Below are 12,699 nucleotides of genomic sequence, written 5' to 3'. Positions count from 1 at the left end.
TCTATGGTGACCTTTCATGGAAGACTGACGCTCTTTCCTGCGTCCTCTCTCTCATGTATGAGACATTTTTCCACTGTTGAGAATTGAACCCAGGGCATTCGCATGGAGCTGCAACCCCAGCCCTTTTAAAAAAAGTTTGAAACAGGGCCTAAGTAAGTCACTAAATTGCCCGGGTTAGGCTCAAGCTTGGGATCCTCCTGCCCGATCTCAGAGTGCTGGGATTACAGGCGTGCGCCGCCACATCTGGCCTCATTTAGGAAACTTGCCAAGCAATGTCTCTCTCCTAATCTTTCCACAGGGCATGTGGAATTCAAAATCTGACCTAATATTCCTGCTCTTATGAATTTTGAAGTATCCCTGTATCCATAGTGCCTCTCCATTTTCCTTCTCAGCTGAAATAAGTTCACCTTGTCATCTGGAGAAGCAAAACAAAACAAAACAGAAACAAAGTCTCACTGGCTATCACATCAGACACCTCATTCTCCAACGATGAATTGATCTTGCTCTTCACCTGGACGGTTTCACTGTTTGCATCCATGGTGGGATTTCTGAAGGGCACAGGGATTGCTCCTTTTATTATATTTTGAAACTGCCTCGTACAATTGTGCATAAAATCTTCTACTTAAAAATCTCATATCTATTGTTACAAACCTATCTCATATCTTATGAGTACCGCTCTTATTATTGATTCTGTTTGCCTGTGTGTCTATTTTATTGCTTTTTAAAGAATAAACTCTCTACACCAATCATTTTTAATTACAACAGTTCTTCCCTGGGCCGAGAGGGTTTGTGTTTTCTTTTCTGGTCTCTGTGGCTGTAAGATGTGGATAATCATCACCATTCCTGCCAACTGGATGCTCTTGTCTAAGAGCCTCTCCTGGAGGAGAGAAGCAGGAATCCTCCCTTCAGTTAGTGTGCTGTCGCAGGGCAGCCATCACACTGGTCCCCTCCTGGTGAGGAAGGTACCCCCGGTTGTGTTTCCATGCCCTCAGACTTGTTCTCCCTCCTGATTTTGTTAGATAAATGGCTTCTAAATCCTCTCTGTTGTGCCTGTTTTGTTCGCCAGAGGAGCTGTGTAAAAGGCCTGTGCCAAGCAAGGTGGCACATGCCCATCACACCAGCACTCCAGCTGCTGAGGCAGGAAGGTCACAAGTTCAAGGCCAGCCTGGGCTGTACTGTGAGTTCCAGGCCAGCCGGAACTTCACAGTGAGACCCTGTCTCAAAAAAACATCCCCAGTCATCTGAGCGGCCTAAAGGAGACTAACCCAAGGCCACGGGCCAGGAGAGGGCACTTCTGAGTAACAGACAGCCCAGATACATGGGATTGGGGAAAGCTTAAAAGTCCAGCCTCTGGGCTGTGAATTCTCCCCCCAGATCTAGGGCTGTGGGCTAATGATCAAGCAAAACATAGTTTATAGAGGCCATCTTCTCCATGACAAAGCACTGGGGTCCATCCTAGGCAGGTTAGAGCTGGTGGCTTTTCACATTCACTCTCCAAACATTAAAAATGCTCTTGGTAGGTGGAATAAGTTTGGAGGAGGGGTTCTCAGTACTTCATGACGTTCACAAGGGTGGGTCCGCTGGAAATTGATTCCACAGGCACAGAACTACAGGAGGCCCACTGGTGGAGACATCCTGTCCCCACCCTGCCCTGCCCAAGAGCCACAAGTCCTGTGTGGCACTGGGCCTCTGAATGTGACTTCTGCCACCCAGGAACTGCATTGGTCTTTTTACTCGACATTAATTAATTTAAATGCACATGGTCTCATGATTATAAATTAAAATGCAGCGCCCCTGGCGAGCAGTTTCAGAGAGCCAGAAGCTCCCTGTTTTCCCCGGTTCTGTCTTCTGCTGTCTCATGGGGGTCCTTGCCTTCCAGATACCCACGCCCTGGTGAGCCTTCTGCAGAATCTGAACAAAGCCAACTACAACCTGCCCATCATGGTGACAGATTCAGGGAAACCACCCATGACGAACGTCACAGACCTCAGGGTGCAGGTGTGCTCCTGTAAGAACTCCAGAGTGGACTGCAACACGGCAGGCACCCTGCGCTTCAGCCTCACCTCGCTCTTGGTCCTCGTGCTCTGCAATTTAGTGTGTGAGTTGGCCTAACCCTGGCACGGGCACAGTGTGAAAGTGAGCTCCACCACAGTCACAGACGCATTTTGCTCCCCATATAACATTCCAAGAAAACTGATCCCACAGGAAACATTCATCTTTAGTTTTCTGCTTGTGCGAGAGAAAACTTTACACATAAAAGTGCTCCAGCTAATGTTTAGAGGCCTCTTAAGAGTCCCGTGCTGGCCCTGTGAGGGGAACTGTCCCAAAGCACTCTGCTCTCCTGCAAACTGGGAGACAAACACAGAATCCTGCCCATGCCCCCCAACTTGAGCTAAAAAAACTGTGCCCAGATCAGTTACTGGTGTCTCTAGGGACTATTTCTCTCTGTGCTGTGCAGAGTAATCTCTTACAAGGTTAAAGTAGACATTATGCCTTTTTAAGGGCAGTAATGAGAATTCACAGATGGAAGTTGGGCTGTAAGAAAAGATCAATTTAGCCGGGTATGGTGACACACGCCTGGAATCCCAGCACTCTGGGGAGCTGAGGCAGGAGGGTTGCAAGTTTGACCCCAGACTGGGAAACCTCATGACTCAGCGAGACACTGTGTCAGATTTTTCTAATTGTGTTTTAAACGGCTGGGGATGCAGCTCAATGCGATGACCCTAGGTTCAACCCCTAGTACCTTACCAAGAAGAAAAAGATAAATTTATAATTCACACTTTTTCACTGACTAATAGTACTGTTACATAATGAAGCATTTAAACAAATGAATTATTACTCTCAGGAATGTAAATGTAAGCATAAGATGGATAGATACTTGTCAAATATTTTCCATGTTTGCAATAGCAGTCCAATTTTAACCTTAGCAATATAAGCTCTTGCCATCCAAAAGACTGGGGGCCTTGGTATTTGCCTTTTGGGAAATCCCTGCTGTAATTTTAAATTCAGGAGTTAGGAAACTGACAGAGAGAAGAAAAGGCATTATATTCCGGTGACAGTAGTCAGCGGGTCCGTGGGGACCACACGTCTCACTGTGGGGTGTCCACTGTGTGTAAAGCTCACTGGGAGGGCCCCACAGCTGTGTGAAGAGCTGTGAAGGAAAAGCCCAGCCGTGCGTCACTGTCCCTGCTTGTCCCACATGGTCCCAGCAGGACAAGTCGCCTTCCCGCCCAACCTACACCCTCTCCCCACACTACACTGATGACCTCACCTTCACCATCCCTGTCACCCTACAGCTCCTTCCACACCCTCCAGCCACAAAGCACAGGGGATCCCAACACCCAAAGCCCTGCACCATCCCTGCTGCCCACTCCCACTCCCATTGCAGGCCCTTCTGTCTTCACTTGCCTTGGTTAGCTTGCTGGGCTCCTGGCTCCATGCCTGCATGAGAACTGAGGGAGAGGTAATGGAAATCAAGAGGCCTCCCCAGTGGGGGCCCCCTCACCTTCTCTTGTAACGTTGGAGACAGTGTCATCCACAGAGCACGGAAGGGTAGAGACTGTAAGGGGGGGAATAACCAAGCCTCACAAGAGATGGATACAGGGCTACCAAAGAGCAGGGGCAGTCCGGAGCAGCTTAGGTACCGTGTTTATGGCAACACTTTACACTTGATGCTGACAGATTCCTAGCCCTGGATTCTAGACAGGGCTGGACAGTCCCCTTCACCAGCTTCCCTGATGCTGGCCAGCCTGGCTGGCTTGCTAAGTCATCACCGGAGCCCCAGGAGGTCACCCTTGTATGCACCCACTGTGGAGACAAGAGTGGATCTCAACTCTGGCTGCTCAGAAGTCCACCAGGGGGACCTTTAACTACATATCCACCTGCACCTGGGCCCTATTCCAATGGAAACCCTGTCACTGGAGGTGTGGCTCTGACATCTGTCCATTTTAAAGGACTACCGGGTGACTCTAAGGCACTAACAGTTGGGACCACTCCAGTGAGTGATTTATCCTAAAACAGAGCCTCCTGGTCATTCTGACAGCACCCCCTGGTCCGCTCCACACCCTGAACACATGATGGTTCCCTCAGTTTACTGTTCAGTGGGAAAAGGGAGCAGGAAGGTGAATTTAGAGGTAAAGATACTTAATAGTGAGGGTGCTCAAAACTCTTAAATCCCGGCAAAGGTCTGCAAGTCTAGGTTATGGACGAAACAACACTAGTAGTGTGAAGATTTCTATAGCATCAGCCTTCCAAAAATGCATTAAGAAGCTTACAGAATGAAAGCCTATATATGACAGGAAGGTATTAAACTTTACAAGTGGGAAGTATTAGAGACAGAGTTAACTAACACTAAATTTGGCAAGATTTAAGGGTGGAGGCGTCTTGTGAAATCACTGAAGTTAGAATTCCAAGTCAGTCAGTCTTGGAAAGAATATTAGGATCAGGGAAGTAAGCTGGTACAACCTGTTCGATGTCTCTTTAAAGCAGGGTCTGCAAACCGCATCACACAGGCCAAACCTGGCCCACAACCCACTTTTATAAATAAAGCTTTATTGGAACACAGCCATGCTCATTTCCTGACATGCTGTCTGCGGTTGCTCTCTGCCACAAGTGGGTACTTGGAACAGACACTGACTGTATGACCTGCAGAGCTGAAAATATTTACTAACGGACCCTCTACAGAAAAAAATTTGCCAACCCTTACGTTGAAGTGCTGTTTATAAAACTTCAGTAGTTGTAAGAGCAGACCATACAGCATGGGAAGGAAAGATGAAGTTTCTCCTCCCCCCACATAATATGCAGATCCGATGGACTAGCATTAACCAAATGCCGTAGTGTTTATGGCTTTCTTCTGTTTTGGTTTGTGGTCCGATTCCACTTTGCGGATGCGAAAACTGGTTCTCAGAAAGGTCCCCAGTGAGTAAGCAGGGAGGCCAGCCTTCGCCATCAAACTGCCTCCAGTATGGAAATAAATGATAAAACATTTGCATGTATCATGGCACTGGAGATGGCTTTATTGCAACTGAGAATTGAACTGCAGGATCTGCACACCCTCCTTTGACATCTGAAAGTAAAGGAAATAAAACTAATGGCATTGAGAGTAATAAAAAATGTAAATGGGATTACTGTTACTGTCAATTCTGCTGTGTAAATTACGTGCTGATGACATTGAGGGGATGCATAATTCTTCCCTCTGTGCCCACTCAGTGCAACAAACCGTGCCTTATTAGACCGCATCTGTAGTTTACCAGCCCGATTCTGAGTGCTTCAACACAGGCAAGTCTTAGGAAGAGACATTCTGACCACTGCGTTAGGCCTAATTAATCCGAAATAGCAAGAATAGAAAAAGAAGATCAAGTGAACCATTTTAACAAGAACAGAATTAAATGTCTCTATCTGGGGGAGATGGTGGTCAAGCACTAAAGAACAGTCTCCATCACAATAGAGTTTTAAGTTGCGTCAAAGATGGCCGCTGAACTATTGTAATCTTGTCTTATTAAGCTATGACTTGCGTACAGTCAGACCCGCCAGTGTAAGTGCACAAAGTGCTGGGTTTGGTGACTGCTCGCACTGCACACCCACACCCCAATCCAGGTGGCCCCTGGCTCCTGAACCCTCCCCCTCACTCAAGCCCCACACTGGTCTGCTTCCTCAAATGAACATTTTGCCCCTTCTAGATTTCCTAGAGTGCGTCAATATTCAGTTCCTTTCTGTTGTCTGCTCCTTTGTATTGTGGGCAGAGACCCTGAGCAGAACGAGCCGTCTTCTTGCTTGCAGCTGGCCCTGAGTCTACTTTGCAGAGGAGCTGTGGTCCCTAATGCAGTAGGACTTCGTGGACAATGACAGTTGATCCTTGAGGGATTTCTATGAGCCACACACATGCAAGCTCAGAGCTGTACATAAATTATATAGATTACCCTGTGTCATCACCCAAGCAGCTCCAGGAGGTAGGATCATTTACATTAGAGCTTAAATTGACTTAAATCTGGAATCAGAGACTCTAATTTGAAAACAAAGGGCTAGAGACTCATTTAGTGGGTTTTATTCGGTCTAATTTTTAAACCATTGCCCCCTGAGGGACAGCTGGAAATGTCTGGAAATATTTTTCATTATCATGACTGAGAGGAGGCTGCCAGTGGCAGCCTAATGGATAGAGGCCAGGGATGCGGCCGGGTGTCCTCCTGTGCACAGGATGGTCCTGCCACAGAGTCCAGCTACAAATGTCACCGCTACAGACACCAAGAATCCTCGCACTGGTCTCTAGCAAAAAAATAGGTACTGGAAGCATTACACAGAAAGGTATAGATATAGATATATAAAGCATTGTGGCATCCTGGAAATAGAAATGGCTTTTGACATTTAAAAAATAAAAAGGACCCCTTACCAAGCCTAAGCTAAGAGAACATCTGAAACAAAATTCTTCAGAAATACTCCACACTGCACAACTGTCTTGCCGGTTGGCTAGTGAGACCCGATCACTGTACACTGAAAGAACAGGTTCCCCGCACAGCCGCGCTGAGTTGCACAGAGCCTGGGGGGGGCGGGGTGCTGGATGCCAGCAGGGCCGGCTCATCCCCACCAGGGCTGAGCTGGACCCCTGAATCCCTCCTCACCCTCCTCTTGATGGCACTAGGTTGGCCCAAGAGTGAAGCGTTGGTGACCGTGACTATGGGGAGAGTTTCTGCAGCTGGTGGACCCCACTCCTCAGTCCAGAGTTCAGCGGTCTTCTTTGTGAGAACCACGTGGCTATGGAAGCCCTTTAGAAGGGATCGGAGCAAAAAACGCTGCTCTGAGTGCAGGTGCACACGGCTGTTCTCCCAGCTACTCAAGTTTGAGGTCAGCCTGGGCAACTTAGCAAGACCTTGTCTCAAAATAACATTAACGCTGCCTGCCCCACAAGTGCAAGGACCCACGTTCGATCCCCGGTACAAAATAAATAAATAAATTAAATAAAATAATATTCAAAAGGGGGTGTGGGTGTAGCTCAGTGGTAGAACACTTGCCTAGCATGCAAGAGGCCCTGAGTTCAATCCCCAGTACAAAAAGAAAAAAAATTTTTTTTTCATTTTAAACTGGATCTGGATCTCCTAGACAGGCAAAGCTCCATCCCACCCAACCCCACCCTGCTCACCCAGCTGAATGGATGGGGTAACAGGATTCTCCCTGGGCCGCCTCCCATAGGCCTATGGGAGGAGCCATGAGCAGGAAATGGAATACAGGCTCTTAACTCACCCTACGCAGATGTCATTCTGACTATGCCACTTGAGTGACCTGGTCTCATAGCCCATAGTCCTCTGCGCCCAATGCCTTGTTTTCTCTCTGGAGTGCAGAGCCTCTCACCTGTGTTTGAGTGAGTGATGGCCCCAAGAAGTCCTGATCCCTGGAACCAGCCAACAGGTCACCTTGCCCAGTACAAGAGACTGTGCAGGTGTGATTAAGTTAGGAGTTGGAGAGACAGAAGAGGCAACATCGCTGTCTTTGAAGTTGGAGGAAGGGGCAGCAATCCAAGGAATACAGGTGGGCTCTTAGCAGCTGAGAAAGGAAAGGAAGTGGATTCTCTCCTGGAGCTTCCACATGGAACACAGATCTGCTCACTCTTTTAGCTGCATAATTATGACTCATTTCAGGCCAGTGACCTGCAATACTGGAAGAGAATAGATCTGTTTTGTTTCAAGCCACTACATTTGTGACCACTTGTTATAGCAGCAAAAGGAAACTAACATACTATGTTTGAAGAACCACCAATATGCCTCTTGCTGTCATATATATGACAGTCATCAATCTGTGAGCTATAGAATCAGGTCATTCATAGCTCAGCATGTCTGTGCTAATGTACATGATATAAGGCTTATTTGTAGCCACACTAATAATATCGCTTCTCGGCCTTTTGGCTAAGATCAAGTGTGTAGCCGCACTAATAGCTGCTGTTGGTCTCAGAGGAGATGTTTGGCATCTGACGTCATCATAAGCATTTTCAGAGAAGACTGGCTTCTTAGTGGAGGGGATGGAGCCCACACTCTCTACCACTGAGCTGCAACCCCAGCCCCAAGACCAGCTTCTTAGGACATAAACCACCAGGAGTATTTATTCTATCTTCAGATGTCATGTTAGAGGAAGGGTAAAAAACATCTGATGTTTGTGACAGCATGTCAGTCATTTATCCAGGGTTTAGCTAAAATGTTTTAAATTGAGTTGTGGTATTCCTGACCTAACTCTGAGCCTTCTCCATTCAGGTCTGTGAGAACTCCTGACATCTGAAGCTTGACTCCCAAGTTTCCATAGCAACGAGAAAAAAAAGAGGAAAAAAATCTATCCAAATCTGAAGATTGCCGTTTACAGATCTCGAACTTCACAACTAGGCCTCAATTGTTCTGATTTTCATTTTCTTTGCAATTTCACTTAGTCTGTACTTCACCGTTTTGAGAACATCTTCTTTCCTCCTTTGATTAATGGAATCCTCTGAATTTTTGCTGAATGTTTAAAGATCATGACATATAACTTGACCTTCTGGGAGCAGGAACAATGACTACTTTTCTGATGTGTTGACATGTTGCTAGCCAGTGCTGCACACATCCAGCTGTGTCTGTGGGTTCGTATTTGTATATGTATGAGTATCTGTATGTGTATATACACGGTATTTATATAGAGAGACTATACAGGAGAAGCCTAGTTTTGATATGTCATTCTTCCTCAAAAGGTTAAGCAGAGAGGGGTAGAACCTAAGACAGCTGAGCCTCCCAGGACCTCAGCAGAAAGCTCAGCACAGTGCAGGCCACAGAGCGGTCACTTTTACCATGAAGCTCCATCTCCACCAGCCCATGTTCAGTCTGAAGGCTGAATGCTGACCAGCCAGCCAGGCAGGTCCACAGACAGGAGGGCAGAGCGAAGAGTCCTTTGTCTTTAGTATGCAGACTGCCACCAATTCCCATTGCCACCAAACGCTCTGATCCTGGGCCAGGGTGGTAATCTGTAGGGCAGGAGATCTTGCCATCAAGTACCAAGAAAAGGGCTGAACTATTCTTTCATGGGCACCCGTCTACATTTGTATGCGTCCTGAATCCATAGTCCCACTGGTTCTTATGGTGACACGGATCATGGTAGAGAATCTCTCCCTCCGCAGTGTATGCAGGTTGCAGTTGCAGGTGTCAGCTTGGAGGTCGAATGTACACATGAAGAAGCCAGCAGGTACCATCTTGTATACACATATATACCCACATGTATAGACATACATTTATGCACATACCCACTGTTCGTTTCATATATACAGGCATAAAATAGAGTAAATACAGGTAGTTTTAAAAGTACCCTTTTGTGTGAATTGACTACCGTTGTTTGCAAACCTGAAAATAAAACATGTTCATGACGTTTGAAAAGTAATTGATTTTTACTCTGTGAGCATGTAAAAGTCAGAGGAAAGTTAGTGCTTGTACTAAGTTTATCTTCTTGTTGATAAGCGGTAAGTGAACCATCAAAGCTCACACCAAATTTTTCTATCAAATAAAACTAGTGACAGCCTGTGGCTTTTTATTAGAGCTCACCACAAACTAGGGTAAGGTAAGTGTCTTAGCATATTTTAATGCAGTTGCTTACTAAAGGTTTTAACCACACACACACACACACATGCTTTCTTATGCAATCTATGTTTGCCCTTGTGCTTTTCAGTTGGCCTTCTGTAGGAAGTAGAAGTCATATGTTGTCTTTGTTGTAGTGGAATTATGCAGATAGAGTTCCATATATTGTATTTGTTTCAATAGTAAATCTTTTTGGAACATATAGAATGCAGAGATTTTTTTTCCATTAAAATAAATGGGTATTGGTGGTTAAAACTGCTGGATAGTAGCTCTTCTCTGATTTCTATGTTGTGTCTAATGTTGCTGATGCAGAAGTGCACATCTGTGGACTTCTGGGGTCCCCTGCACATCACTGTTACGTACATGTGCAGAAGCACCAGCTCACAGGATGGGTACTGGGCTCGCCTTGTCCACCTCAGGATATGATTTAGGCATGTCATAGTCAGCTGTAAAGTCCACTGCATACTCATGGATCCCCGGGACCATCCTTGGTTTGATCACCACGGTAAGCCCAGTTGTGTGTCCATGGTCCCAAGACATGGGATCTACTCTTGAACAAGTCTTGTTGCCTAGGCAGGAGATGCCACACCTTAAACATTACAGGATTGTTCTCCACAGGTGTGCGGCCCCCGTACAGGGAAAGGGAATCTAAGCCTGCACAATGACACCACGAGAGATTCCCTCCTCTGGCCTTCCAGGGCTTAACCATGGGCCTGCCTGATGCACTTCTGCCCTCCTCCTGCAAGGCAAGAGGAGAATGCTCATCCTTGAACCGACCAAGAAGCACCCTCAGATGGCCAACTGTCGAGCGGCCTGACTCACACTAGCTAACGATCCAGAAGCTCACCCTCCAACATGAGCTCGAGCCATCTGCAGGGGAAACACAGGTGCTAAATGCCCCGCACTGAGGAAACAAGGGCGAGATGCCTCTTGAGCCAGTGGGCTGTCCTGCACTCTGCAAGACAAACGGGAACCTCACTTAGCCTAGAACCCGAAACAGTAGGAGCAAATTGTGGACTTCATTAATAAGTAGAGTATGCCTCAACTTCCCTTATCAGGCTACAGATATGTCCATCATAATCTTTTCCAAAACAAGAACATTAGACCAATTCTTAGAAGCTAAGTTGGTAGCACTTCCTGAATCATAAATTGTAACATGCTAGAATGCATTACATTGTTTCCTGAAAGCAAAAGTAAAATCAAGATATTATTGCCAAGTATTTTAGTCCAAGTTATAAAAAAAAGTCAAGTAAGAACCAGAAACTATTTTTCCCAATTATTGAGCATGCTAGGAGTGTAGCTCAGTGGTAGAACACTTATCTAGCATTGGAGACACCCCGGGTTCAGGCCTTGGCCCTGCAAAAAATCAATTACAGAATACAAGACTGGGTGAACAGTCACACCTTCTTCACTTCTTTTATTAACACATCAACCACATTAGCTGATCAAAAAGTACATTTTCTCACTATTGTACCTACGATAAATTAATTGTATCAGACAGTTTGTTTTAATAAGAATATGTAGATGTTCTCTAATGTGTTGAAAGTTACCTTCGATCCTGCCAGCTCTCTTTAAATGAACATCTTTTCAGGCAGATGCACCTGCTGTGCCCTTTGGCCAACACCAGCAAACCTGAGCACCAAAGCAAAATAAAGCCAGTCAGTTTTCCTGGTAGGCATCAAACAAGACTTTGATGCTTACAGAGCAGTGTGAGAAGTTTTGACAACTCATTCTAGACTTTCAAAATGTCATTGTAAACACCATCGTAAGTGGAACAATCATCTACCATCAAACTTATGGAGTAGATCAGATCTCATTTTAACCAAAGTAAATACATCGGGTCTTGATCTTGAGATGTGACAGTGAAATATCGTTAAGGAGTCTGCAGGATGCTGGCTCCAGGGCAGTTGTGCCCACACACTGCTTCCTAGATGATTCTGAGGAAAGGAATCTGCTCCTGGCATGTGACCACGGTACCAAAGAAGCCCTAACACTAACAATGGCTGTTACTTGTTCCCTGCTTATCACGTGCCCTGGCTACACAAAACCCTTTAACATATCAGCTCATCGAAACACAAAGAGGAGGCTTGGAACAAATGCTTACCCAAGTTAAGTGGCTGCCAGACCCTAAACCCAGGCCATCTGGTTCCAGGGTTCATGTTCCTCCCACTATGTCATAGTACTGCCCCCACTTGGCCACAGAACCAGACAAGATACTCCATAATTATTCCTCTAAAGCAATTAACCATTCTTTTACTATGTCAAATTGGTTGCCCTTCCTATATTTTCTCTTACTAATAGATGAGCCCAGGTACTGCAAAAATTCCACAGTTCTGACTATGCTCAATAAAAGCCTAAGTAAGATATTTAGAGACAGAAAAATGTGTGAATGATGATTTCAGGTAAGTACTTGAAATCTATAAAATAAGACTAAATCTAGAGCTGGGCAGGCATTACAGGTGCCTGTAATCCCAACACTTGTGAGGCTGAGGCAGAAGGATCTCTGTGAATTCCCAGCAAGCCTAGGTTACACAGGATGTTCAAGGCCAGCCTGGACTACATAGCAAGACCTTGTTTCAAAAAACCTAAATAAATTAATAATCTATAAGTAGAAATCATTTAGGCACCACTTTAAGCAGAAAAATCTCCTGCTACACCACCATCACCACATCTATGGTTGGCTAAGCGTGACAAGCTTTGGAGCAGTTCTCGGAGACTTCCCAAGCCCTCCCTGTCCCTGGGGAGATGGTGGGATTCAGCAGGGGGCGTAAGACTGAAGCTGGAGAACCTGGAGAGCCTTGCAGAACAAGCATATCCTGAACACTCCCACTACTTTTCTAAAGCTTTTCCCTTAGGGATAATAAAGTCATTCTAGATCCACAATGTGCACGCAGATTAGTGAGAGCTGAAAATGGAGGCGTGTCGGTATGGAAAAGAAAAACTGTCGTGCACAAGTCACCACTGTGCTGATTGGCAAAAAATTATTTTACTCCCAAGATAAAACTTTTCAGAAATTTCAAGTACATTTTTTGTAGATACTTAAAAGAGATTAAAAATGTATCATTTTAAAATATTTGACTATTGCAGACGTCAATCCCTTGGGCCCTGGTGCTGCATCGCTTAGTCT

General features: G+C 45.7%; 1 protein-coding gene across 6 annotated transcripts in view; it reads left to right on the top strand.

The window, feature by feature from the left end:
* Cdh13 (cadherin 13) overlaps positions 1-9,830 on the top strand; it is a 1,170,900-nt gene extending 1,161,070 nt beyond the window's left edge. For 3 of the 6 annotated variants that reach the window (XM_087208695.1, XM_087208576.1, XM_087208617.1), the window contains 2 exons: positions 1,880-2,096; positions 8,235-9,830. In XM_087208695.1, the coding sequence (XP_087064821.1) occupies positions 1,880-2,096; positions 8,235-8,259 (242 nt within the window). In that variant the 3' untranslated portion in view covers positions 8,260-9,830. Of the gene's footprint in view, positions 1-1,879; positions 2,099-8,234 lie in introns of all 6 variants that reach the window. The other 3 variants (XM_087208541.1, XM_087208666.1, XM_087208500.1) reach the window with 1 other exon arrangement.
* Positions 9,831-12,699: the final 2,869 nt, after the last annotated feature.

Source organism: Heterocephalus glaber, unplaced genomic scaffold (assembly GCF_053883595.1).
Source record: "Heterocephalus glaber isolate CG9 unplaced genomic scaffold, H.glaber_assembly_v1.0 deba00000071, whole genome shotgun sequence".
In the NCBI taxonomy this organism is placed as follows: Eukaryota; Metazoa; Chordata; class Mammalia; order Rodentia; family Bathyergidae; genus Heterocephalus; species Heterocephalus glaber.
Note: the sequence above shows the minus strand (reverse complement) of the source record. Positions and strands in the feature narration are given on the sequence as shown.